This window comes from Apodemus sylvaticus, chromosome 3 (assembly GCF_947179515.1).
Source record: "Apodemus sylvaticus chromosome 3, mApoSyl1.1, whole genome shotgun sequence".
NCBI lineage: Eukaryota > Metazoa > Chordata > Mammalia > Rodentia > Muridae > Apodemus > Apodemus sylvaticus.
In genome coordinates, this window is record NC_067474.1 from 35,890,026 (window position 1) to 35,913,902 (window position 23,877).

A 23,877-nucleotide genomic window follows, 5' to 3' on the forward strand; every position below is an offset into this window, starting at 1 on the left:
AGAAATGGGGTTAAAAGGTACGTAGCACCGCATCCAGTTGAATTCTCTTGCGTCTTGCCCCCCCCCCCCAAAATGCCTTGCCAGTTTTTGAACTTTGTAAATCTGCCGCCCCTTTGGTCAGTTGAATTCGTGGCCATTCTTAAATAAAAAAAGCCCTTGTTTTGCTCACTCAATTTACCCTGTCTAGTTGTTCCACATAGAAGCTGATTCCCAGTCTGCCCGTACCCTTGGGATCTTGTCTTCATGTGTTCAGTGTCATGTCAGTCGTTATCGGTGATAACATAGAACATTCTATGTCTGCTTTCAGCCTCAATGCTCCTCTCAGATATCCCTTTGAGTTTCATCGTTCCAGCAAGGTATCCCAAGCAGAATCAATTTCCTGTGTTCATATAGATGTGTAAATAATAATCACTACTTAGTATTTTGTTCCTTCCAGATATAAATGTGTATGAGTGTATTTTATATAGTGTATGGTATAGGTTTCTGCAGCTTCTACTTAGTAATAATAATCTGGTGAGCATGACTTTATATAGATACACATGACATCTTACCTTTTAAAGGCCTTTTGGTTCATTATTGTAGGAACAAGCTAACATTGAACCAATCCTCTCCTGGTATTTAGAATACAACACATTTATTTCTGTTACAAGTGAAATTACTAGGTTATTTCTGCCTGTGAATAGCTGTTTTTTGTTTCCTATGTTTCTTTGCTTGGTGTCAGTCTGTCTTAGTTTGAAGATATAAGTGAAAAATCCCAAGGGTAAACAGTTTATAAGTTTTAAATCCTGTGCTGTCCTAAGTAGTGTGATGAAAGTGCAGCCCTTCCTGATCTGTGACTATATCTTTTTCTAGTCCAGCTATATAGGCCCTTGTACACCTATGTCCATATATACATATGTCTAGTCTATATGCCCATTACACATTAAGTGACAGACCTGGCTATCAGGTCGACTATGTTCAAGCAACTTTTTATTTTTTTAATGTTGCCAAATTTGGCTCAAGAGTGCTGACTTGAGAAATCTAAGCATGCCAAAGAGCAGCCAGCCACTGAGTACTTCCCTTTTGTTTATGTATGTATGGGAAATGCATATGTGTAGAAAGAACCATAGTCTACCTAGGATTCTCTGTTACCCATGGACCACAGTGGGATTTCAAAACATCTCCCAGTGACTGAGGGGCATTCTTGTATATTTTTGCATATTTGTTTATTTTCTTGGTGCAAATGATTACATTGTTGGGTGAAAGGGTATTTATAACTTTTAAATTTGCAGAGATTCTTCCATAGTATCCTTTAATACAACTGTTAATAAATAAGGAGACTAGGGAGGTGGGTCCCTGCTTAAGAGTGCTTGCTGCTTTTTCAGGAGACCTGAGTTTGAGTCCCAGCACTCACAACTGCCTGTATCTCCATTTACAAGAGATCCAGTGCCCTCTTCCAACCTCTGTGGACACCAGACAAGCACACCGTGCACATCTATACATGCAGTCAAAATATTCATACACACACAATAAAACACATAAATCTAAAACAGTAAATATTAAAAAGATTGTTAGTACCCCATATATGCAATTTATAATGCTGCTTTTGTCATATTGTTTTCAAGAATGGTTTCAAGTTTGTGATTATGTCCTACTTGGAAGCCAAGAGTCTGTGGCTCCTGGATCAGAGACAAAGCGCTGTCAGACTGTGTCATTTTGTGCTGTCCACAGGCTTCTATGACAATGGACACATGACACTAGCACCTGTAGTCAGCTGTGTTAAAGGGGGAGACTCCTGAGTCTTTCATAGTGAGCTGTACGTAAACCTGCCTGTCTTTTGGTTGAAGATGGACACTTGATGGTTGTTTTTCTAGATAGTTAACAAAACTGTGTGCTGTTATTCCTAGGGAGACTTCTTTATCTACCAAGGCCATTTGCTGTAAAAACAGTACACTTGTATTTGAGATATGCAGAAATATACCTGAATGCCTTGTTGAGATAACGGTCATGTAGTTTGGGGATGAAAAAATGCTATCTTACTATTGTTTTGATATTGCATTTCTTTACTTATTGGTAAGGTTGAGAAACTGTATTTCTTTTCTCTTAATTTAAATGTTTGTTATGTGCCATACATACCCTTTGCTTATTTTTTATGTGCTCCTCTTTTATTGCTTTTTTTATACCTTTTTATATATTGGGCCATTAAGATTTGACAAGCCATTCATTAGTATTTTTCATTCATTAGTATTTGTTTCCTTTAATTTTCATTTGTGTTTGTGTGTATTGCTCTGTGTATGAAACCTGGGAGGGGGGGTACCTGCAGAAGGAAGAAGAGGATGTTCTATTCTTCCTCTGGAGCTGGAGTTATAGGCAGGTGAGAACTGCCTGGAGTAGGTACTGGGAACTGAAGTCAGGTCCTTGGGAGATCAATAAGCATCTTAACCACAGAGCCACCTCTTCAGTCCTCGCTGCTTCTCTGACTGTTGGTTCTGAAGCGCTATTTAGAGCTTTTGCTATATACATTTCTTGCAACTTATATAATTGTAATGTAATTTAATATAATTTTATATATTTTCTTGGGAATATACATTGGAATGCAAATTATGACCAGAGTGAATTTAAAGGAGTTATGCCATTTAGTTAGTAGAGCCCTGATACCAAACATGAATTTTTGCTAGGCAAGATATCTGTAAATATCTAAAAAAAAAAAAAAAAAAAAAGAGTGAAGTGAACTGAATGTACTCTGCTGTATAAAAATGGATAGATAGTGTAGTATTTGGTTGAATTAAATGCATATGGTTAGTATGGTTCTAACAATTGGCGATGCTTTTTTTTTTCTTTTTCTTCAACCTCACATTCCTAGATTTTAGTTAAATGTGTGTGTCTGCGTGCCCCCCCAGGTGTGTTAAAAATTGAGCGTTCTTGCCCCACCTTGGGATTCATCCCACGTGTGGACACTATACCCTGGCATGATTGCTGGTGCTAAGATGTGCTTGCAGACAGGAGCCTGGCTTGGCTGTCCTCTGAGAGGCTCTACCAGAACCTAAGACAGATACAGATACAGCCCACCATTAGACTGAGCTTGAGGTCCCCAATGGAAGAGTTAGGGGAAGGACTGACAGAGCTGAAGGGAATTGCAACTCCATAGAAAGAACAACAGTATCAATTAACTGGACCCCTCAGAGCTCCCAGGGAGTAAGACACTGATCAAAGGGCATACATGGGCCAGTCTGTGGCTCCTGTTACACACTGGCAGAGGACTGCCTTGTCTGGCCTCAGTGGGAGGGAGGTCCTTGGTCCTGTGGAGGCTAGATGCCCCAGAGAAGGAGGACGCTAGAGGAGTGAGTGGGAGTGGTGGGTGGGTCAGTGAGCACCCTCTTAGAGACAAAGGGGAGGGGAAATGAGGTGGGTACATTGAGGGGGGCAGGAAGGGGGAGAACATTTGAAATGTAAATATATGAAATAATAAAAAATAAAAACTTAACACAAATTATCTACTAACTTCTATTTTTGCAGCCAAAGAAACATACTAAATATGACTTAGGAAAGATGTAGGAAACTGTGGAAAAGTAAATGTATTTTCTTATTAAAGCCTTAAAAAATTCAGGGTGCTTCTAAATTCAGTCTTTCCTATTTAATCTTTCTTGTCCCTGATGAGACAGTGAAGAAAATAGTTAAGTGTGGATACCATACATCTGTAAGATACTCTGTCTGGTCGCCTGCGGTTATAAACACCGTCACTGTGCCAGACAGCATGATGGGCAGGAAGAGGCTTTCCATATCTGTTCCCCAGAAAATCATCATCCAGGTCATCCTTCAGCTCAGCTTAAAAAGACAAAACAGCAGCAGCAGCAGCAACAACAACAACAACAACAACAACAACAACAAACCTCTTTTCTATTCTTTCAACTAAACAAGTTTGGTGAAATGTTTTAGAAGTTTAGATAGACTTGCTAAAGAAACCTGGATAAACAGGAATGAGAGCCGATTCTGCAAACTCACCATTAGTAGTATTCTTTTAGTTAATCCAGTTTCTTGTGTGCTTCACTTTCTGACCAGACACCCGACTTCTGGAGCCCTAGTCCAGAATCTTTGGATCACATCCTTACTGTCTTTAGGGAATACTTTGAAACCTGGAAGAGAGTTCCCCCATTCCTTTAATTTCTATCATGTGGCTTCCATGCTTTCAAACTGGATGGGAGTAATTTTTCTCCATTGGTCCATTGAAGAACTCCCCTTTATATTCTGTGTTGAAGCCTGTGTTTGTCAGGCTCTGTCACTGTAACAAATACCTGAGAATTCAAGAAGAGGAAGGGTTTATTTTGGATTAGGATTTTTTAGATTATAGTCATGGTCACTTGTCCCTGTTGCTCTAGGCCAGTGTGTGTGGGGGGGTGGGGAGGGAGGGGCATAGAACATGACAGAGCATGTGAGGAAGGCCTGTTCACTTCATGGGAGCTGAGAGGCACAGAGAGGCCAGGGTCCCCATATTCTCTTCAAGTCCTTGTCTCCGATGGCCTCTTTTCAGTAGCCCTCACCTCTAAAAGGATCAAATATCTCCTATGGTACTTAGAGGCTGGCATCTAAGCCTCTGACACAGCCCTGGTGCAGTAGGGGCAGGGCAAGAGTAGGGGCAGGGGCAGTAGGGGCAGGGGCAGTAGGGGCAGGGCAGTAGGGGCAGGGGCAGTAGGGGCAGGGGCAGTAGGGGCAGGGTAGTAGGGGCAGGGGCAAGAGTAGGGGCAGGGGCAGTAGGGGCAGGGCAGTAGGGGCAGGGGCAGGAGTAGGGTCATTGAGCCAAAGCATGGCAGGCCTTGGTGAAATTTTTAAAGAAAATCTTTTTGTTCTTAAGACATTTTAAAAAAATTCTGTTTTAAATTGTGTGTGTGTCTCAGTGTGTGGATTTGTGTACATTGTTGTGGTCCTCTTGAAGGCCATAGAGGGCGGCTGGAGATTCCCTGGAGCTGAAGTTTTAGGGGTTGTGAGCCACCCTGAGACGAGTGCTAGGAAGTTAACTCCAGCCCAGTGCGAGAGTGGTATGCACTCCTAATGGCTGAGTGATCTCTCCACCACCGCTGCCCACCAACAAACAAACAAACCAGCAAGCATACATATATACATACATACATGCATACATACATATGTGCATACATGCTTAAGATGCTTAATTGGAACATTCACTTAGAGGAAGAGAGGCACTGAAAGGTTTAAGATACTTTCTTCATATCTTTTTACTGTACTGTATCAAATGATGTTTGATGTAAATACTTGTGATGAAAAAAGCGAGGCGTTGCTAACTTGTGGTTTGCTCCTCAGTAGCATACCTGGTTCCAGGGTAGCATTTACCCTGCTGGGTACTCTTACTCTACAGTCTTGTCTCGGTTTGTCTCTTGTCTTAGCTCTTAGGTTATTGTTCGTTCTCTCTCTCTCTCTCTCTCTCTCTCTCTCTCTCTCTCTCTCTCGGAACTTTTACATTTGTGTTTTTTCTGGTTCTCCACAATCAGCTCATGTCCTTAGCACAGATTTGGAGTGCTAAGGCTGTTTCATATTTGAGAAAATAGCTGTCTTTTACTTCTCCAATCATATCTTTCATGACTCTTTCTTTAATTTCAATCAGAGTTCCTTTGTGGCCAGAGTCAAGTCTCTTTCATGTATTCAGGGCCTGCTTTTGTACTAATAGAAGTTGCCCCCTTTTGGCATTCTCTTTGAACAGTAAAATTTCAATATGTATACTTTTCCTCCTTGGATGGCTTCAGGGAAGTTCATGCATTTGATTCTGGCCTATTGTATTTCAGATTTTATTATCCACTTTCTTCCTTTTCCTTCATATCAAGATATGAACCTTTCCTTTTTTATGAACTTTGTCTTGAGGAATCACTGACTCCTCATTTCTATGTTTATTTTAAGGTTGTTTATTATTCCTTTTGTGGTAAATTTATATAAATCTGGAAATGTTTATTGAGGTCATATTGGCATAGTTTTTATCAGGCATAGTTAAAGTAGGATACACTCTCTGAATTTGAGGAACTCATAACCTGTTATAAAAGAAACATCTTTGCGGGTAAGAAATAGGGCCAAGGAGCGAAGGAAGCGTGGATGGTTCATCCATTCTTAAATGGACCTTGGCTGAGATGAAGGAGTCACGGCCAGCCATACCTCAGCAGAGGACTTGAAGATGCCAGGCATGGACACTCAGTGCGAGGGTGGGCAGGACCATGGGCCTCGGGAAGTGTAGGGGGCATAGGGGAGACTGCGGAAAGAAGGGAGGGGAAGACGGGCGGGTGCTAATGGGGTTGAGCTTTGTACCTGTTGTACCCACACCCTTCCCTGAACGTTTTCTTTCTCTGTATAATTGAGGAGGAAGCGGAAGAGAGTCTAGGAGGGACAGACTAAAAGTTCCTAGAGAAGCAGAGAGGATACAAGGATGTGTGTTATTGTACATGGCCAGGGGGCCAGGGATAAATGTTGAGACTAATTTAAATACAACTAGTTGAGTGCAGTATGCACCATATTCAAATAGAATTCTACTCTCATGACCTTTTGTTCAGGTTTGGATTTCTAGACTGAACCCTGAACTCCTTTCCTTGACTAGCATTTCTTGATGCGTTTCAGTGAGATTCAGGAATGATAGGCATCGTTTCAGGGTTGGTTCCCGTATCATGCCTGCGCCTGCCGTTGGCACCGCTACCAACTGCTCTCCACCCCTTCCTCCGGGCACTTAGGGCCACATCTCTGGGGGGCTTTTCAAGTGGTTTGTGTGACCTGCTTTTCCCATTGCCTGTGCTTTACTGCCTGCGTCTTCTGTTTTCCCTGATCTTTTTCCTTGCTTATAAGTTGAGAATCTGCTTTTGAACTTTAAACCTGTTTTCCAGGTTCTTGTATTATTCTGGATATGGATCATTCTGTCCCCACATTTTGTTTATTGTTGTGAAGTCCCTTTGTTTCTCTCTCCTAACAGACTTCCCAGATCTCTCGTCTGCCGTCCAACTTCTCTGCTCCATTGACTCCCATATCACTTCCAGTTTCCGTGGTAAATATATATCCCCCCTTGTCTATATCTCCTGGCTTCTCTTTTTCACTGTTAATACTTTATAAGTAATTGTGTTATGTAGGTCAAACATTTTATAATATGGAGCATGTGATTGAAAGTAAAGCTGTGTTATTTTGTGTTCCCTGGTTGTACTTGTGTGAAGCTTGCTGTGTCCTGGGAGTTTCTTGTAGGGGGCATACGTTTTTTTGTGCTCACAGATAAGCACTAGGGAAACCAGGAGTGTTAAGCACTATTTCTTCAACAGAAGGGATGTGTGTCTCAGGATTTTCCCCGTCTAATTGCCTTAGCAGAGCGGAGGCCTGTGATTGAACAGGGAAAAGGGAGGCAGCACGAAGACTTGAGGAGAGAGGAGTGTCTGAGGGAGGAGGAACCAAGATGGCTGCTGATGTGTACCCTCATGGTGTTTTCCAGCCACAAGTAGCTATGATTTCACAAGGTTAGAAATATTGACATAAAGCTTTTATCATTATCAATGGACTCTGAAATTATTGTATTGACATCTTGTAAATCGTGATATTATTGATACATAAATCTGATTGGTTAATTAAGCTTTAAGAGTCATGATTCTACTGGGTAATTAGGTGTTGAGATGGCTGACCATGAGGTGTGTGGGGAATCGTGTGATAGCAAGAGGAACTTGCCCCATCCCACCCCCGCTGGAGGAGCCCTGTGGTCCTGTGGGGCCGGAGAGTTGGCAGGCTGAGAGACCTCAAGAGTGATATTACCAGGCGAACGCAGGTTACCCATCACTTGCTGGTACTAGGGCGGGATTGTGCCTCATGATTTTTTTAATATCACCCACAGAAATGTGTGTGCCTGTTTTCCACCCAGAAGTGAGAGTGGATGCAGTTGACAGCCTGGCGATCTCTGCTATCTGGGTCAGGCCACACCTGAATCCCCAGACTACTGTTTACCCCACAGTCTCCCTTCCTAGACCTTTATCTTTGTTTCTCAGTCAGTAGGACTCATCCTTAAGAGAGGTGTCACATGTACATTGTATCTCTACACGATCTGTGACAGATCCTACCAGACCCTAGGCCCTTAAGCTATAGAAAACCCATCTTTATGGAAGAGTTACCTTTTCAAAGGAGTTTCGATATAGTCACGCCCTGTGCACATGGTTTTGAGATAGTTGTTGCCAGGAAACTTTACCCAAAATTGTACTGTATTTAAATATCTCTAAAGCAAGCTGCTCAGTGTCAGACTCTAGAAGTTCGAACCAACTAAGGGAGTTATGTTGAATGGCATTTCCTGCTTGGCTTGTCATCATTGGCCTCTGATGGCCGTTTGTGGAGACCTCACAGTTTCTCACCTCGTAATTACTATTGACAAGGAACTGAATCAAGTAATAACTAAACCAGAAGGCCACTCTCTTGCCAACTTTGACTTATTAACTGCAAAGTCATATTTTTATATGCTATGAGAGTCTTTACAATAGCTTTTTGTGTAAACTTGAAAATTTCTCCCAAAGGCACATTTTGTAATCTCTCTTTTGTAGTACTATAGTATTCTATATTAGTTTTTAAGCTTAATTTTACAAAAGTTAACTAAAATTCTTTTTAAATCACAATTGAAGAAAACAAAATTTCCATTTTATATTTCTTATCTGAAGAAACTTGACCATATAATATATATTTACAATATGTAACTCAGATTTTACATGTGTTCCCTTAATGCAAACTTTACTTAGCTTTTACACAGCTCAAAAATACTATTGCCCATATGACAGGCTTGTTGGCTTTTACGTTATCCTGTAATCTGCAATGGTAAGAACCAGCTGCGATCCCTTTGCCAAGAATGATTGTGAGGCCTGCCGTGCGTGAAGATAGCCTGTTTTGTAGATGTTTCCCAGGTGTCATTACACTGACCGCTTTTTGAGTAACAGTTTTGAGAAATGGAGCAGGGGCTTAGTCTGAGTAAGATGCTCTCACTGTCCGATGTGCTGCCTGTCCTCTTGACCACAGTGCTGTCCTGTGGCACATGGCTTTTCTCCCTGCATACCTCCCTGCCTTTCCCCACAAGGGCTTACTCTGGTTCTTCTAAAATTCCTTGTCCCAGAGGGTGCAAATTCCTCTTTGCAGCCTTCAGCACCTGGCCCCCCTTTGTGGGTCATTTTGTAGTGGCTGAGTTTTCATGGGCATGCATCTTCAGAAAGGGTTTTTTTTTCCCTCTGTGTGGAAACAATGTTACAAAGAAGCTTCATATTTGTGCCTACAATGTCCATAATGTTCCCAGTTTGAAACTGTTTTGCTTTTCCAGTTTTTTCCTTCTGGTCAATAGAATTCCAAACTATACAGTGGTGCAAATTTAGGCCGAGTGCATGGCATATGCCTGATTGACTTGGCACTGTACATACGGTTTTCTGTCGAGTGAGCCAGTTTGTTATCTCTGGTTCCACGGACAGGATTCCTTCTGATTTGGGCTTCAGGAAGGTCCTTCCACACATTACCTGTGTTTGTAGGGATTAGTAATTTTCCTTCCGGTTGTTAGTGTGTTCTGTTGTAACCATTCTGGTGAATAATGTTGTCCGGGAGTCAGGTTAGCTGCAGGGCGTGTCCTCTGTTCTGGACTTTCCTGTTTCTCACAAGTGTGCGTTCTCTACACTGTTTTAAACTTAACCCTTTATTATTGCAGTGGTAGGAAGTTTATATAGCATCTCAATGTGTTGAGACCAGGTTGACATAAAGAGGCAGAAGATGCTGTTGTGTATTTTTAGATTATTCCAAGCTCTTTTGGTTTGGTTCCACACCATCTTTCTGTCAACATGCTGAAATACAGAGTATACATCAGGCCGCATATTAAGAAATGAAGCCCATTGCCTGGGCTCAGTACTTCAAAAAGTGTATTCCTAAATATAAACCCCGCTAAAAGCATTTCTGAGACAAATGCAGGATGCTTTGGTGTTAGAGAGTAAGCTTGCTGCCACCAGGCAACATGGGCGGAAAAGAAGCGAAGATTGTGGCATAAAGTAAAATATAAGGGTCAGAACTGGGTTTCCTAGGTTAGCAAAGAAGTGCTGCTGTCTGGCTTGTGGGACGCCTCAGTGGAAGGAATGTAGATTGTATCTAGTGTGTCAGAAACAGCCATTGGAGGTTTGGATTGACACAGGTCCTATTTTATAATCTTAGTGCTTTTTTTTTTTTTTTTTTTTTTTGGAGGCTACGGGCATTGCTGTACTTAAATTTATAAAAGGGGGAGTTTTCTATTCTTTTTCTACATAGAAGAAGTTGGAGCCAGGACAAGTGTATAACAAGTGCTCAGTTTCCTTTTTTACATTGACGAGCAGTGGCCTTTTTACTAACTTAACAACAGTAAGTTAGTAGGGATGGCTTGAAAAAGAGCGGCTCCTGGCTTCTTCCTGACTGTGGAAGGTTACAAAGTAGTCCAATTTTTTTTTGTTTTTGTTTTTTTGATTTGGTTTTTTCAAGACAGGGTTTCTCTGTGTAGCCCTGGCTGTCCTGGAACTCACTCTGTAGATCATGCTGGCCTTGAACTCAGGAATCTGCCTCTGCCTCCCAGAGTGCTGGGATTACAGGCGTATGCCACCACTGCCCGGCTCAAAAATTTTTTTTTAATTTTTAATTTAAAATTTTTATTGGATATTTTCTTTATTTACATTTCAAATGTTATTCTGCCCGCTGCCCGCCAAACCCCCTATCCCTCCTCCCCCTGCTTCTATGAGTGTATTCTTACTCCTCTACCCACTCCCTCCTCCCCGCCCTGGCATTCCCCCACACTGGGGCATCAAGCCTTCACAGGACCAAGGGCCTCTCCTCCCATTGATGCCCGACAAAGCCATCCTCTGCTACATGTGCGGCTGGAGTGACGGGTCCCTCTATGTGTACTTCTTGGTTGGTGGCTTAGTCCCTGGGAGCTCTGGGTGGTCTGGTTGGTCGATATTGTTGTTCTTCCTATGGGGTTGCAAACCCCTTCAGCTCTGTCAGTCCTTTCTCTGGCTCCTCCACTGGGGATCCCATGCTCAGTCCAATGATTGGCTGAGAGCTTCTCTCAAATCCAAATACAGAGCAAATCTCTGCATTTGTCAGGCTCTGGCAGAGCTTCTCAGGAGACAGCCATATTGGGCTCCTTTCAGAAATTTAATTTAAACTCACTGGCTCTCCTAAAATATTTCTTAAGGCATAGATTAAAGCAAAACAATAGATTGAAGCAAAACTCCAGAAAAGTATGGTTTGTTATATTTGTTATCAAATTCTAATAAACAAATTTTTAAGCATTATTAGTTCAGGATTATCCACAAATTTTGAAAAATATGGTCTAGTTGGAAAATTATCTTATGCTTTTTATTTCATCGCTTTTCTATCAGCAGACTTTTGTAAATGTACTTCTCTTGGGCTAATTTGAATTCTTAACTTACAAAAAAATTTTTTTTCTTTAAACTCTGTTTCAGGCTGTCTCGTGTCAGCATCTGTAGAGAAAACCAGCATGCGTGTTTTAGACACGTGGATGGGTACCAGCTCCTGCACTTCTTGTGTGTGTCACGTGACCTTTCTATCTGGGGTGAGTGATTCCTAAGAGTGTGTGGCAGCAAATCAGTTGCCAGGTAGCTGAGAACTGCCCTAACAAATTCTGCTAAGGGTATAGATTAAATGCCATCTGTTGATCTGTGATATGTAAGGCAGTTAATTTCCTTGGTCTAATTAACTGTCATCTTGAAAAACTGTATTTCCATGATGTGGAATCTGTACATAGCATGTTTTAGAGAATCAAATAATTAACCACAGGGAATCATAGGATCAGAGTGTAGGCTCAGCAGGGAAAGGTACTTGCTATGCGTAACAATAGAGGATTGTGCCTTAAAATGTGAAAGTATGTCAGTGCCTAAGATGATTTGAGGTAAAAGTAATATGTTAGTAGTTTATGATATATTTCAAATAAAATTAATTTTAAAAGTTTAGGTAGTTGATATTTCTTGAGTGATGGTTATTTTATATAAAATATGGCTTCGCGATTCCCTTGCCTTATACTAGCAATTTGTTCCCCCTTTAGCATAAAGTTATATATGTCAGTTTCTTACAAATTATATTAGGTATATTGTTTATGACAGAAATCGTATTTATAGTTGAAAACTTACATGTTCAGGTTTCATTTTGGGAAATGACACTGGGGATAATGCCTCTTTGTTGTTGTATCCATGCATTTCTTTTCTTTTCCTTTCTTTTCTTTTCTTCTCCTTTTTTATTCTTTTCTTATTTAAATTATTTTATTTCACCAAGCCATTCATTTTGTAGAACATCCTTCAGAGTTCATGCATCTCACCGAGGACACCTGACCTTTTGAAGCTTCATAATTCACGACTAGATGTCACCAGTCTTTCCCATGTTAACAGTTCTGACCATGTTTTATTATATGTGCCTTCGGCGTCGAGCCAGGACGGCCACAAGAGGAGAAATGATGAACAGCCATAGGACTGTAGTGTCAAACAGCCGGACTTCCCCTCTCAATGCGGAGGTGGTCCAGTATGCTAAAGAAGTGGTGGATTTCAGTTCCCATTACGGCAGTGAGAACAGCATGTCCTATACCATGTGGAATTTGGCAGGTGTACCAAATGTCTTCCCAAGTTCTGGTGACTTCACGCAGACAGCTGTGTTTCGAACTTATGGGACATGGTGGGATCAGTGTCCTAGTGCTTCCTTGCCATTCAGAAGAACACCGTCCAGTTTCCAGAGCCAGGACTATGTGGAACTTACTTTCGAGCACCAAGTATATCCCACAGCTGTCCATGTGCTGGAGACCTACCATCCGGGGGCAGTCATCAGAATCCTGGCCTGCTCGGCCAATCCCTACTCCCCAAATCCTCCAGCTGAAGTAAGGTAAGACTCACTTGCTCGTTCCTAATGACCCAGGTCACGTGGATGGAAGGCTGAGCTGTGGCAGCACTGGAGTGGTTTGGTTTGGTTTGGTTTTTTGTTTATCTTTTTTCTTATTGGCAGCATCCTCTTAAGTCATGTAGATACCTTTGATTTTGAGATTTCTTTTCTTAATGTCCTGGTGAAGAAGAGAGGTCACTCACATGAAAATTTAATGTGTGTTTCCTTCCTAAAACATCACGCATTATAATCATAGATCATGTTGTTTGCTCGTCACAGAATTTACTGTAAATGAAAGGCATAGTTTAAAGTAATGGGGACGTGGTGCAATCTGCAGTGTCACTAAGTATTAGAACTTCTAAATTTACTTTAAAGCCAACATCATGCTAACTCTTTTAAAATACTTTTAAGTACAACTCAAGATAATCCTATAGTCAGTACGTTCACTTAAAAATGCATGCTAAGTTTTAGCGAACTGCTGAGTTCCCCCTGGAAGTCTGCTTACATCATGAACCTGAGGAGCAGCCCCATGTCTCTTGTTTTCCCCGGGTGGGGGGAGGGGGCTGATATGATCATGTAGGCAGTTGTCTAAAGGTGTGGACTGCAGCCATGCACACATGTCCTTTCCATGTGCCTGCACTCCTCCTTCCCACCCAAAGAAACCACTTGTAAAGTTTTCTTGGTGTTATTTGCATGTCTCTGTAGATCTAAGTGAATAAATATCATATTTTTCTTCATCCATACATTAATTAGTGTTCAGGGTGTTTTGTAGCCGATTTGTTTCACTATGTAGCCATGAAGCAGAATTCTCGTTGTGTCTTGCCTGCATGTGGTGCGACCCATCTGTGTGCCCTGTTAATTACTACTCTAACTGATAGGCGCTTGGCTTTTGCCAGTCTTCTGCTATTATAAACATTAATGCAGAGAATAAAGTCACCATACGTCACTTCATTTTTCTGTAAGTCTTTGTGTGAGATCAATGCCCCAGAAGAATTACTTGGCCAAAGAGATATGTATTTGTTTGGAGCCAAATTTCCCTCTAAAGGGTCTGTACCTGTTTATATTTCCACAAAAAATGTCAATGTGAACATGCTTTGCTGAAATACAATATTAATAAGTTTCATAGATTTGTAATTAATTTGGTGAAAAATATTTTTGTTATCTTTATTAAGATTCTTTAATTGTCTCTGACATTGAATACCTTTTCTTATACCTATGTACCATTTATATAGCCCTTTCCTTTGATTATCTAATCATCTATTCTTTTGTTACTTGTTGATCGCTTCATTTTAGGTCTTCATGTTAATCTTGTGAGACTCATTCATTGAACATTTTAGTGTCTGTCATGTGCTATGTGTTTTTATACCTTTTGAGGATATATCAACAATGAACATAATAAAACCCTTTGCCCTATGAGCTTATTCTAGCTGACAGTGGATCGCCAGTACCTTTCACAGGTATCAGGGAACTGTGGGACCCCGATGGTAGTACACAGGGCACCTCCCAACACACACTGCTGGCTGGCATCTCTGTCCTTAGTTCCAAGGAACATGTTTCAATCCTGCTAAGAAACAAATTCAGAGGTCAGCTCAACTATTGCTGGCAGTTGCTTTGATAATTTATTGTGTACAGTGTTGTTAATGAGTTATTAAACACATAAACCACTGTCTTATATATAGACTTCTTTCCTGAAAGGAAAAAAAAAAGAATTTGGACAAAATCTTTTCTCATGTGGGAAATTTATAATATCCTGTCATTCTTTATCATTCTTAAAAAGTTATTCACATATTAAACATTGTGAACAGAATTGAGATTTATGACACATAGGTGGCCTTTTCTCTGACCTCAGGTACTGCTGCATAGCTGATTTGATTGTTTAATATTAAAACTTAGTTTGTTGATGCCTCTGATTTGCTTTTAGCTTTATTCTTCAAAAACACCAATAATTTTTAAGAGAAAGAACGTCAGATGCATATGTTTTCCTCCAGTGTCAGAACCTTTGTTTTGTTTTGTTTTGTTTTGTTTTGTTTTTTGGAGACAGCTTCATTCCAGCTCCAAGCCGTCCTGGAATTCAAAGCAGTCCCTCCTCTGTCCTTTCAGGGCTGGGATTTCTTAGCTCAAGGAAGGCATTTTAAGTTTTACTGATTATAAGCTTAGGAGATGCTTCGTCATCTAAAAGGAAGATGAAAAGGGACTTACAGATGCAGGAACTGTTAATATTTTGGTGAGTCTCTTTAGACAGTGGGAAACATTCATTGGACATCCTTTCTCTGCTGGGAACAAAACAGGACTACACAAAGATGGCTTTTGTTCTGAGCTACAAACCATCCTGGAAGTGGACTGTGACATTTTAAGGGACATGTACTGGCCCAGGGGAAATCTAATGTGTTTGCGGCTCTGGGAAGGTCGATCAATCGGGTGGTTTCCTCAAGGAAGTGAACTCTCTCAGGGTTGAGGGTGGCTCCAGCAGAGGGCGAGGGAAAGTGGAGAAGGATAGATAACACCTTCCATGTTTATCTCAGTGCTGAAGAAGTGAGAAAAGCCCAAGGGCGGCAAGCCTCAACAGATGGATTTAAGACCCAAATGAGGGCTCTCTGCAATCTGAGGTCTCAGAACTGTCTTGGCATTGTCTTTGCAGAAGCTAAAGGAAGATCCCTACTCATGTGTAGCTATTTACTATGGATGACACCAACAAGGAGATGGGGGCACGCAGAAGAGAAGGGTCCAGCTGTGTGTGGCTTCAGTCTCCTGTTCCAGTCTGACTACCTGTCGGCTCTAGCATGGGCGTAGGAATAGAAGGGGACTGACAAACCTGGCTGCATGCTGTCCAGGAGCCCAGGATAGTTGTCGTAACAGGGTGGCAGATGAATGTCCCAGGGAGCAAACCAGGACTCTCTGGAGGATAAATACAAGAGACCAGGGGCCGTGAGTGGGAGAAACGAGTCAGCTACTGCCAACTATAGTATATGATAATTGACAGATCATTTACTTGCTTAATACCTCAGGTATTAGAAGCCAAATGAAAGAGCAATACCATTTATCATCAAATTACTACCACTTATATCCAATTAGCATGAATCCTGAATAAAGAACATTGTTGTGTATATATAGCAAGGTACAGTCTCTTTCCTTGTAGTCAGGAGAGCTCTGGGCTGTTGCCGTACATTTAATTGAATAGTTTTGCGACATTTAGGAGTTGAAGTGCATTTGAGAGTGTTGGAGTAGTTCAGGAATTTTATGTAGGAAATGAGCTTCCTATAGTCTTAAACATTCAAAGGTTTAAAACCCATGCTTTCATAGTTCTTGTGACTTGTTAGCCAAGAGCATAGGAAATCACAGGTAGTGTCTTTCTGCCTTTTTGCTTAGTGCCTTCTTAAGAGGAAAAGGAAGGAGGTAGTACAAAGTGATCTGTGGCTAAGGATCAGGAAATAGGCTAGCTCAGGGTTACACTTCAGAGGGGAGAGAAAGAAGGTGAGGGGTAAGGCAGAAAATGACAAATTGATGTCATACTAACAAAACCGGGATTATGTCACTTGGGGAATAATGTTTACTGATTTGTTTCTTTGTTTTTCCGGTGCTCAGAACACTTTGATGGTTCAGTGACATTAGGGAAGCTGAGCAGCCGTGGCTGCCATGGAAGAATTTGCTGCCCAAGGAAGTTGCTTAAGCAGCAAGTTCACGACTTGCCAGATCCTGGCTCCCTTAACCTTGTAGAGCTGGGGTGGTGATTTTATCATGAAGTCAGGATTCAAAGGCCAGGCCTTTCACACAGAATGGTGGCTTGTTACTTTCTAATTAGTGATGGGCTGGACTGTTGTCTCTTAAGTACAAAGGCAGGCTCTTTTATTTGATGGGTTTTGTTTTTAATCTTCAGAAGAGAATCTTCCAAAGATAAGAGATAAGGCGGTGATATTTATGGTTATAGAAACTTCGAGTCTCTGTTAATGTTTCTTGTTTTATGGTTTATGACGTCCTGGGGGATGAGTTTACTAGAGTTCTGTGGAGTAGTCTACTTCAGAGTGTATCCAAAGGAAAGGGAATCACCTTCCCAAGGCAGCTGTCCTCCCATGTCCACTGCAGCACTGTCTATAATTAACTCAGCTATAGAGTCAGCCTCACTGCCCATCAGCAGATGAATTCATAAAGTAAATGTAGCATGCATGCTCAATGCATATTAGCCAACAATAAGAAAGAATAAAATTTTTGTCATTTGCAGCAAAATGGGAGGACATTATGCGTTCTTCAGTTGAGTGGAATAAGGCTGACATAGAAAGACCAGCACCCCATGTTCTTTCTCATGTTGGAGTAGTTCAGGAATTTTATGAGCTTCCTATGGTCTTAAGCATTCAAAGATTTAAAAGTCATGCTTTCAGAGCTTTTGTGACTTTCTTGGCCAACAGCATAGGAAATCACAGAATAATAACAACCTAAAGGAGACTCGTGACTGTTATAGATTGAGAGTACTATTATGGGGTAAGGGGTAGATTAGGAAGCCCAGGTTTGATCACTGTATGCTGCATACATATTTGAAATATCACATTAAATTTCCTGAAGAAAAAAAAATTGAAAAGAACACTCATTGAACTTATGCTTTGATTCTTGAAGGTAGGAATGACCATATTTTCCTTCTCTTTCCTCTCAGGGTTGCGGCCATATGTTCTTAGTTCCATTTTGACATATGTAAAGACTATCAGACTACATATCAGTGACTTCCTTGTTTAGATATCTTCCTGAGTTTTATTAACTTTCATTTATTTCAGTTTCTATATGTCTTACTCTAGTTTGTTTTTACTTAGTGTCAAGGAAATAGTGTGTTATATAATGGAAACAGTATTATTAGATACTATGCTAAAAATTAAGTATTAATAATCAGTGGACTATAACCCCATCATCAGTAGACGTGGCTCACTCTCACATTAGAGATTACTGTAAACAGTTGTGACCCTTTCAGTGGTCATTCTTTTATAGTGCATGCTATAAGCTCTTTGGAAAGCAATTTTTAAAATAGTGTATATTGAGAGTTAAAATAGACTCTTTCTTCCCCCTTTATTAAAATAGATTCTTTTCTCACACAATACACCACGGTTACAGTTTCCTCTCCCTCTGTGCTGTCCACTTCTTCCCCACCTCCCTGTCATCTGGATCCACTCCATATTGTTTCCAATCAGAAAAAGAACAGGCTTCTAGGAGATAATAGTAAAAGTATAACAAAATATAATGCACGAAGATGAAACTATCTCATTGAAGTTGGAGAAGACAAATCAACAGAAGGCAAAGAGTCTAGGAGAAGGCACAGGAATCATACATCCACTTGTTCACACACTCAGAAATCCTGTAAAAACACTAAACTGGAAGCATAAGACATATGCTGAGGACCTGATGCAAGCCTTGTGTGCATGCTGCCTCAGTCTCTGTGAGCTCATAGGAGCTCTGTTCATGTTGATTCAGAGAGCCTTTTTTTCTTGGTGTCCTCCATATCCTGTGGCTCTTGCATTCTTTCTACCTCCCCTCTCTCAGGTTCTCTGAGCTCAGAGAGGAGGGATTTGATGGGGAAATCCCATTTATGGATGTTTATTCCTCACACACACACACACACACACACACACACACACGACTGACTGTGGGTCTCTGTATTTGTTCCCATCTACTTTATGAGGAAGCTTGTCTGATGGTGGCTGAACAAGGAACTGATCTATGAGTAGAATTGGAGCTCTTTTATCACTACCTTTTATTTTAGAACAGTAGAATATGATTCAACCCTAAGTTTCTGGGCTATCTAGTCTCACATTCTTGCAACTTCTAAGCAGTGTTGGGTATGGACTCCATTTTGTGGAGTGGGCCTTAAGTCAAATCAGTTACTGGTTGATTACTTCCACAAGCTTTCTGCCACCATTGCCCTAGCAAACCTTGTAGGCTGAACACCATTGTAGATCAAAGGGGTTGTAGGAAACTTGGTTTATCTTTCTCTTTTGATAGCATGTAGAGTTATTTCCTGTACCTAAGATATTAGAACATGGGGTGAAGGCTGTGTGTAGGCACCAGCTCAACTTCTCCATGTTCAGTGAGTTGTGTAGGTTCTCCAGAGGGACCTGGCTCCCAGTTTGTGGAAGCAAAATAATTGTCTTGGAAACAGCTTGGGTTGTTTGGGGGTTCCTGTGGGGCCTTTTTGGCCAGCAGCTCAATTAGATGTAACCTAATTCCTTGGGTAGCAAGAGGTGGCCAATTAATTCTCTGTCTCTCCCGTTATTTGGTGATATTATTTAGATTGACTTCTGTTTTAGGGTTTTACTGCTGCAAAGAGACACCATGACCAAGGCAACTCTTATAAAAGACAACATTTAATTGAGGCTGGCTTTCAGTTTCAGAGGTTCCGTCCATTATTATCATGACAGGAGGCATGGCAGTGTCCAGGCAGAGATGGCTCTGGAGAAGGATTGAGAGTTCTATATGTTGATCTAAGGGCAGGCTACCAAAAGGGGACATTCTCCTGCAGGTAGCCAGAGGGTCTCTTCCACACTAAGTGAAGCTTGAGCTTGGGATCTCAAAGCCCACCTCCACAGTCATGCATTTCCTCCAACAAGGTCACACCTATTCCAACAAGGGCACACCTCCTAATAGTGTTACTCCCTGTGGGCCAAGCATTCAAACACATGAGTCTATGGGGGCCAAACCTATTCCAGCCACAACACCTTCATATAGGTATATATTTTAGGAAATCACTGCTTTATGAGGTTTTTCACACTACTCCTCAAATTAATTTTAGTTGTCTTTCCCTATATTCTCTCCTATGGCCCCTCTTCCATCACAATGTAATGCACTTCTTCAAGTTCCCCATTTATTCATAATTTTCAGTTCTATTTCCCTTTCCTAAGAATATTTGTACACTCTAGTCCCTTACACTATACTTATTCTCTGAGTATCTATGGATTGTAGTTTGCTAATCATTAACTAAACAGTAATATTCACATGTGGTTTGAATAGGAAAGGCCCCAGAGTCTCAAGAATTTTAATATTTGGTCATTAGGGAGTAGAACTACTTTAAATAGATTAGGTGATATGGCCATTGATAGGTGTGGTCTTGCCAGAGAAAGTGTGTCACTGGGGGTGGGATTTGGGATTTCAGAAGCCCATGTATAAGCAGTAGGGCATTGTCTAAGTTAGGGTTCCCAATGCTGTGAAGAGACATCATAACCAAGGCAACTCTTATAAAGGACAACAATTAGTTGGGCTGGCTTACAGGTTCAGTGGTTCAGTCCAGTATCATCATGACAGAAAGCATGGCAGCATCCAGGCAGGCATGGTGCTGAAGGAACTGAGAGTTCTTTATCTTGGTCCAAATCAAACAGGACTGGGTTCCATGTAGCTAGAGAAAGGTCTCAAAGCCTACCTGAAAAGTGACTTCCTCCAAGAAAGTGACATCTATTCCAATAAGACCATACCTCCAGTCTCAGCACCAAGCATATTGAAATCATAACAGACATGGTGGTATACACTTGTAAGATCAGTGTAGGCAGAGGTAGAGACAGTCTTAACAACCAAAAAGCCCAAAACCAAAACCAAAACCAAACCAAGGTGGGTGGTGCTTGAGGAATGACACTCCTGGTTGTGCTTCTTTGGTCTCCATGCAAGTGCACCTGCACATTTACACACCCCCACACAGAAAGAATGTGGGATTTTGAGTTTTCAAGGGGCCAATAACAATAATAAAAATGCTGAGGAGACGTCTGTGAAGTAAGGGGATCAGCTGTGCTTCTGAGTTCTGAGAATCTGCTTTATTATATGTGCTTAGTTTTTGCCTGGGTTTATTATTCTGTTAAACTGAATTTGAGTCTTAGGATATCTTAAACTATTGATTCTAGTCTTTAACCAATGTGAAATCTTGGGAAAACACTGAACTTTTGGATGGCTTGTAAAAATATTTTAATAGAGATATCTGACATTAAGTTTTTTAGTTTTAAAAATAATATTCTGGAAGTGAATCTTGTGTTTGGTTCTTTTCACCTTATTTGATCACTGTATTAGTGGGATAGGGTAGTGTACCCTAAGAGTACTGGTAGATCTCATTCTAAACTGCAGGGATGTTTCTTTCTTTGGCAGATGGGAGAGTCTTTGGTCAGAGAGACCTACGAAGGTGAATGCTTCCCAGGCTCGCCAGTTTAAACCTTGCATTAAGCAAATAAATTTTCCCACAAACCTCATACGACTGGAAGTCAATAGCTCTCTTCTGGATTATTATACTGAATTAGATGCAGTCGTGCTACATGGTCTGAAGGACAAGCCACTGCTCTCTCTCAAGACTGCTCTTGTAGACATGAATGATCTAGAGGATGACGACTATGAAGAGAAGGATGGCTGTGACATGGATGCTCTTAACAAAAAGTTTAGCAGTACGGCCCTTGGGGATGGGCCAAATAATGGGTATTTTGATAAACTACCATATGAGGTAAGCAAAAATAGTTGGAATATTGGTTATAGCAATTGTGGGGTTTAATGCTGAAACAGGTGCTTGCTTAGCTAGTTATCAGAAGAACAGCAGTACTGGAGAAGCATATAAAATCTAATGTGTTAGAGATTTGGGGGTTGGAAAACTAAACACTTAAAGAATTTAACTTTTGTTTTGGATTGACTTCATAGATTCTGGATAAACTATTAACTTGTGTTGTTCTATCAGTACACAGTAAGAGCCAAGTCCATACATCGATAATACACTGTACTTCAGTTTTCTTAACTGTTCAGTATAGTAGTATGTGCCTGAGTTTATGCTGTTATACTGGATATTAATAGGTGAATGCTTATCCCACTTCAGACCCATAGTTTCCCTGAGGGTCATCTTTATCAGCCCTTATCTATATTCTAACTATAAGTTTTGGTCTAGGCTGCCTAGTGTTCCTAGAAAAACTTGTTTGATACCTGATTTGAAATCTTATTTTCAGTGTGTCTATCTTCTTGGGGAGTCCTTTTGTGGTTATTTAGCTTTCCTAGGTCCAAACATCAAATGTGAGGAGAATTCTGTAGCTATGTGGTGTTGAAATCTTTCCCCACCTATTTCTAGCTCCCTGGGCTTCAGGTAGACCAAGTATTTATGCCTCCCTTTGAAAACAATTGTGTGGTGCTAAAAAAACAATATGGTCAGTTTTTAAGTACAAATTTTAGACCTTAATAACCCCTCTAGGTATTATTCTTATAATCTGATGGGTGCTCTACTTCCCAGTATAATGCTATAAGTAGCTAAACTGGAATGGAATGATTAGGAAGCCTCTTGACTGCCAAAGAGTTAATAACAACTACTCTGTTGAACATTTTATGGTTAAGATGCTGTGGCACATCTGTAAAGTAGCTAAAGTTGTCAGGCATAGAGGAATTTAAGGGTCCAAAGTCTTCAGTCAATAGGCACAGACCCAGGGGCATCACAGATTATGCAAGGTCATCCGTACCTTAAAGGGGAAAGGGATATTACACGGGAAGGTTGGGTTGGGAGAGGGGGCATGAGATGGTGACAATGTCATCCCACAGGGCATGAGACGGTGATAATGCCATTCTACGGGGCTCCAGTATCTGTGTGACAGCAGTTCACTCTAGAAAATGAGGCAGCTTTTGTTTTTTGCCCACTTCTGAAAACTATTAAGACAGCCCTGAATACCCAAGGCACAAATCGCATAACAAATGACTCCCATGAAGAAGTATGGAGAGGGTCCTGATCCTGGAAAGGATTGATCTAGCATTGGAAGGGAATATAAGGACAGAGAAAAAGGAGGGAGGTGATTGGAGAAGGGATGGAGAGAAGAAGGTTTATGGGACATATGGGGAGGGGGGATCTGGGAAAGGGGAAATCATTTGGAATGTAAACAAAGAATATAGAAAATAAAAATATTAAAAAAGAGAGAGAGAGAGAGAAAAAGCAAGGCTCAGAGGAAGAGGGGGGAGGGCGGGAGGGATTGATGAGGGTGGGACTTGGAGGTGAGGAAGGAGGGGGCTGCTACCTAGATGTAAGGTAAATAAATAAATTAACTAATGGGAAAAATTTTAAAAAAAAGACAGGAATTTAGATTTACTATATTTACATGATTTTAAATTTTAGCAAAACCTGGTTTAAAAATGCCTAGTTCTTAGCATTAAAAGAAATGATGGAGGCTGAAGGAAGAGAATATTCAGAGATGAGAACAACAGTGTGGCTTGCTGGGAACATCAGCGTTCCTGGATGCCTGCAACATTAAATCTGTGTAAGAACAGGGCACGGAACTGCATGGAGATGCCACATGCATAGCTGCATTCACACGGACAGCACCTGCAGGTCACCCTTGCCTTGCTTAACTGTCATCTCCACCATACCAAAGAGCATTGCATTGACCATGAGCTTTGCATTTTCCCATCCATCCAGTGGTCTTCAAGATACTGCCATTTTCAAGGCTTAGTAAAATTGGTTGGGATGGGATCAAAGATAATTTAGAATTAGTAAATAATTTGCTAAAAACATAGAGTAGATGCATGGTCATAATGTGCTTTATTATTTTTATATACCATTTTGAATGGGAGAGAAGATTATGAAATAATAGCTAATATTCCAGAAATTGTCTGTATTAATCAGGCAGTTTTATATATGTTTTTATTCTACAATGAAGAGTATATAAACGAGAGTGTATTTGTAAATTTGCTATAGGTATGACCTGCCCCAGCCATAGGAAATGGGGGTTCAATAGAGTAGGAAGGTTGCTGTGGTATGAATTGTGAAATTGTAGCTTGTTTATAAAATGAAAGTAAAGAGCCTATAAACTGTTTCAAATATGTACCAAAGATTTAGTCAATACAACACACTCTATACTTTGGTCTTCCTTCTTCTTGAGCTTCATGTGGTCTGTGAATTGTATCTTGGGTATTCAGAGCTTTTAGGCTAATATCCACTTATACTGTGTGTGTTCTCTTGTGACTGACTGGGTTACCCCACTCATCCATCCATCTGCCTAACAATTTCATGAAGCCATTATTTTTAATAGCTGAGTTGTACTCCATGTAAAGGAACCACAT

The 23,877-nt window shown here is 40.9% G+C and overlaps 1 protein-coding gene across 3 annotated transcripts in view; it reads left to right on the forward strand.

Moving 5' to 3' along the window:
* Positions 1-23,877, forward strand: part of Fbxl4 (F-box and leucine rich repeat protein 4) — a 76,621-nt gene that overhangs the window by 1,545 nt on the left and 51,199 nt on the right. The window contains exons 2-5 of one of the 3 annotated variants that reach the window (XM_052176153.1): positions 6,935-7,006; positions 11,436-11,545; positions 12,277-12,858; positions 20,953-21,298. In XM_052176153.1, the coding sequence (XP_052032113.1) occupies positions 12,347-12,858; positions 20,953-21,298 (858 nt within the window). In that variant the 5' untranslated portion in view covers positions 6,935-7,006; positions 11,436-11,545; positions 12,277-12,346. Of the gene's footprint in view, positions 1-6,934; positions 7,007-11,435; positions 11,546-12,261; positions 12,859-20,952; positions 21,299-23,877 lie in introns of all 3 variants that reach the window. The other 2 variants (XM_052176152.1, XM_052176150.1) reach the window with 2 other exon arrangements.